Genomic DNA, 4,484 nt, shown 5'->3' with positions numbered 1-4,484 from the left:
TTTATATTTTAGTTTTCTTTATTTATTTGGAGCTAAGTGAATACAGGATGGTTTAGTACTCCCAGTATGAAAGACTGACCATTCATACACAGCAAACACAAAATACAACTATTTTAACACCCCTAAAATGCAAATAAAGAGCCTCAAACAGTGGAAACTACCATTTTATTTTAGATGGTTGCAGAGAGGAAGCAGACAGTTTAGTCACCACTGATAAAATGCATCAATCCACAAAGAGAACAGATAAAACCACATCATTAAAGGATACAGACTTCCTCCAACTGCAACTTACACCAACAAAGACATGTGCTTGAAGAACTGTACATAATCATAGTCAAGCTACATAGTCCACACAGCTGGAGGCAGTCTGGCTCTTCCATTTAAATATTACACCTAATGTAACTCTGAAGAAGTCTGTGCACATGTGGTGGTCCATAGGTTTCTTAAAAAAAAAGAAATTCGATGCATCTCCAAAAGGGGGTGATAAAGAGTAAGAATAGGCTCAGAGTCAAAATAAGTCCATGGTTTGAGCTCTCAGTCATCCTCAGTAATGTGAAGGCGATCTCCCCTTCAGGTGATCCCAGTTGTTGTAAAGAGCATACAGCCCTGACATGGCTAAACCAACGAGACCTCCTCTGGCAGCTCCTTTGAGTCCACCTGAACACAGTAAATATATGTAACAAATATTACGTTTATAAGATTAAATCTGTGATTGCCACAATATTTAGCTCTTAAGTCAAGGTGACTTTTCCTCACCTGTGGATTTAAAAAGCATCCCTGTTAACGTTCCAGCTGCCACTGTGTTGAGGTCATCCTCTGCACCTCTGGCCTTCTCAATGGCCACACCAAACACACTATACAAAAGAGCTGTTGAGAAAGAGAAACCAACATTTTTTTATGCATGTATCTCTTTGGGCATGTTTACACCTGGTCACTTCATGCTTTTTACTGATCGGATAGCTATCTGATTTGTAGAAATGGTTCCATTTACACTTGGCCAGATAAATGTGTCTCCGCAAAATGAATATAAATCCCATCTTCAATTTCTGCACTATATGCAAATTTAACAGAGTTCATGTCAATGAAAGCAACATATATGAGCTGCTTTTTATTTATTATTAGCTAATTTCAAGATCAAAGACCGGAGTAGGAGAGAGAGCACCATACAACAAAAAATCCGCACGAGATCCGATTTTTCCGCATCCGATCTGAGCCACTTCCAAATGTGGTTTTAAATCAGATACATATCCGATATCTGGACATGCGTCTAAACACGCATATCCTATTCCCATTGGAATTCCAAGCCATCACAAGGCAAGGGCGGCACGTTTGCTCACTAAAAGGTAGCTTTAATGTTGTATTATGAAGCAGACGTGCCTGTATGCACTCGAACTAAAATTTCTCAGCTTTATTATTGAGGTGGGAACACACACACACCCACTCAGCAGCTGAATTTCAATCTCTGCCCGGTTAATTTAAAATAGACCGCCGTTTTTTTTTTTTTTTTTAATAAACCAAAATCTCTGTTGCAGTAGTGCCATCATATCTGGCTATATCAGGCTCTAACACTTTTATTTTTTAACATTTTGGGAGGAGTAAAAGATGCATTTACAGTTGTCCAGTTTCGTTTGGAATGCATCTCAAACCACCTCCTGAAGTGGTTTGAGTGATCGGATTTAAATCAGTCTCGAAAGCGTTTCAGAGGGCATTTATACCTGGTCTTTTCACGATCTGATAGCTATCCATTCAGAGAAAACACATGAAGTGACCAGGTGTAAACAGGCCTTTTAACTAATGGCAAAACAGGTTGTGATACTCTTTTATACAAGCTGTTTGAATTCCAGTGCATTTCTTACCCACAGATCCTAGTGTGTTGGCCCACGATGCCCCTTGTCGTGTGACCATGTTCAAAATCCTAAAAAAAAACATTACATAAGTCAGTATTACAGAAACGCCAAAACTGAAATTAAAGTTATTGAACCAAAAACTAAAAAAGGTTGGTCATTCAATTTGGGTAATTGAACTTTGTATGGTGTCATGTTCACAGGTGATAAACCAGTCATAGTAAAGTTTTTCGGCAATGACCTGCATCTCAATATTTCGGCAGAACAATTTAGTAATTTTTGGTGATGGTGAAATTGCAGCTTATCCACATGTGTGGAAAAAGTAGACTGACACAGTCAAAATGGTAACTAATAAAAAGCACTCAGTCAATGATTTCTGCCCTCCAAAATGATTTTGGCCTAACTCCAATTTATTTATTTATTTAATTTGGCTGTTTTGGCCAAATATTTGTTGCCCAAATTTTGGTGCACCACTAAAAATACATGTTCACTGCATTGCAGCAAATTTGTAAAAGTCCTATTAGTCATAATTACGCGGCATCATATCAGCATTATATCGGCCATTACCCACTCTGCTCCGTGGATATTCAAAAAGACCCAAACTGAATTTTCTATACAGTAACTTAAATAATCAAATTATTTACAAAGGAACAGACACTTACTGTACGTTTCTGGGTTTGGACCATGGCATGTCTCTAGTTTCCATCAGGCCCATACGGAGACCATTAAGTGTCCCAAAAGCAGCGCCTTCAAAGTAATAAGCAATAGTTGAAAAGCGTGAAGATTAATGACATAAGATTGATCAAAGACCGCAAAGAGACAGGCCTTACCTGTTATACAGCATCCGCCGATTGTGAAGAAGGCCAGCTCAAAGCGGCCACGGGTTTTACTTGCCCCAGTTGGCAAGATGAACTCGTCTGTGTCCTAAGAGAACAAGACAAGTACCATAAAAGCGTCTTACTTGTAAGGTTTTGTGTCTTACAAAAAATATTTATCACAATTGCTGTTGGCCAAAACAATGTTCTGATCGTTTTGTATGTTACAATTGTTCATTGCTGTTTAATGAATTGTTTGGGTTTAATAATTGATTTACTTTAACCTACAATACGCTTCCTTTTGATCCCTTACTTCAGTCCATTAAGACTAACCAGCTAGATTTCGTAAATTCATAACACAATTGTTCTACCACACAAACCGTTTTAAATAGACCTGAAATGTAGCTGTGGTCTTAGAGAAACTCACCTGTACAAGGTAACGAGGGTCAACATTGAGGTACGGCGAGAGAGGGCTCATACCAGTCACTAAGAATGACAGATAACACTCATTATACATTATAATAAATATATAGATTCTCATAGCAACTCATTTGACCTTAAATTGAATCGGACTGTTAAAATTAGTAAAGCTTAGACACTTATCACGTACATGGTACTCCTGCGAGCTCAGTATTTGAATACTCAGGGGTTCCTCCACCGAAAAGGCTCCCGAGTCCCCCTTTAAATCCTCCTGATGCCGGCGAGTTATTATCCATGTCTTTAGAGATGATACAGAGAAAACCGTCTCGATGATCAGACTTCTTCCTTATCGAACCGGTAAATCTGACGAACGCTAGCGACACCAAACGATTTTCTTTACCGACAGTGTTGTGTTGTATATCATCTGTTGAAAATCCCACATAGATGTCACTGTGCTAAATTGTTGTCAAGAGTTAATATTAGATCATTAAAGAGTTTTCAGTCTCTGACAGGGAGTTTCTTCATCTCTGACCTCCACATGCTGCCCTGCCGTAAAATGAAAGGACACTGCTGACGTAACACTGCCGTAAAATTATTCGTGTGATTCCTCCATAGACTGTAAAAAAGCTCGAAGATTTCAACAAAACAGTGATATATGTAAATATAACATTAAAATTAAACAGATGTTAGCCAAAGTAACGTATGCAACATCAACATGAAACGGATGCGATACAGACATGAGACTATTTGTGTTTGAGAGACTTGAGGAGACCTGACAGAATTTTTACCGGTTGATTGCACGACATTTTACGACCACCCGTGTTTTGTTGTGCAAGAGCGTTTTTTTTCTCTTTCATTTCAGAACAAGCAAGATGATATATAAACAGAAGTAACATTCGTGACAATGCCACCAAAAATAAATTAAATAAATAAATAAATGAAAAATAGTTAGGAAATAAAGTAAGACATGTAGCTGTCAGATATACCGTTGGGTTTAAAGGTTTAATTTAAAAAAAAATAAAAAATTAAACCAACGGTTGGGTTTGTATTCGTCCATATTTGACCCAAACATGGGTTGAAAGAAACAACCCAGCATTTTTTAGAATGTATATCTGTATTTGCTCTATCAGACATTAATGTTAATGTTATTTTATTTATTTTTTTTTTTTTTAAATCAGTCTTGAAAACAACAAAAGAACAACTTAAAACTTGAAAGTGTAATTACATTAAATTCTACCATGGCATTACATTACAATATATGGCTGTTTTAATAACTAATAAATTAATAATAGGCCTAACAATAATACATTTTTATCCAATATTTAAAATGCATTATAGTGGAGTGCTATGATATCCTGTTTATTATTTACAGCTACTTTTGTATTTGATGCTGATTTATGGGAAA

General features: G+C 37.0%; 1 protein-coding gene across 1 annotated transcript; it reads right to left on the bottom strand.

Moving 5' to 3' along the window:
- Positions 1–148: 148 nt before the first annotated feature.
- timm23a (translocase of inner mitochondrial membrane 23 homolog a (yeast)) lies at positions 149–3,790 on the bottom strand. Its single transcript, XM_051915673.1, has 7 exons — positions 3,270–3,790; positions 3,087–3,145; positions 2,675–2,768; positions 2,507–2,591; positions 1,857–1,915; positions 757–867; positions 149–657 (listed from the first exon to the last, which is right to left on the bottom strand). The coding sequence occupies exons 1-7, from the start codon at positions 3,373–3,375 to the stop codon at positions 545–547; spliced, it is 627 nt and encodes a 208-aa protein (XP_051771633.1). The 5' UTR covers positions 3,376–3,790; the 3' UTR covers positions 149–544.
- Between the last annotated feature and the right edge of the window lie 694 nt (positions 3,791–4,484).

This window comes from Ctenopharyngodon idella, chromosome 12 (assembly GCF_019924925.1).
Source record: "Ctenopharyngodon idella isolate HZGC_01 chromosome 12, HZGC01, whole genome shotgun sequence".
Classification (NCBI taxonomy): Eukaryota; Metazoa; Chordata; class Actinopteri; order Cypriniformes; family Xenocyprididae; genus Ctenopharyngodon; species Ctenopharyngodon idella.
The sequence above is the reverse complement of the archived record's forward strand: the minus strand, read 5'-3'. Positions and strand labels throughout refer to the sequence as shown.

Bases quoted from the DNA above. Each gene is read 5' to 3' on its own strand.
- timm23a (XM_051915673.1), bottom strand. From the start codon at position 3,375: ATGGATAATAACTCGCCGGCATCAGGAGGATTTAAAGGGGGACTCGGG. The intron at 3,146-3,269 runs GTACGTGATAAG...TGTCATTCTTAG, and splicing joins TGAGCTCGCAGGAGTACCAT to TGACTGGTATGAGCCCTCTC. The intron at 2,769-3,086 runs GTGAGTTTCTCT...TTGTTCTCTTAG, and splicing joins ACCCTCGTTACCTTGTACAG to GACACAGACGAGTTCATCTT.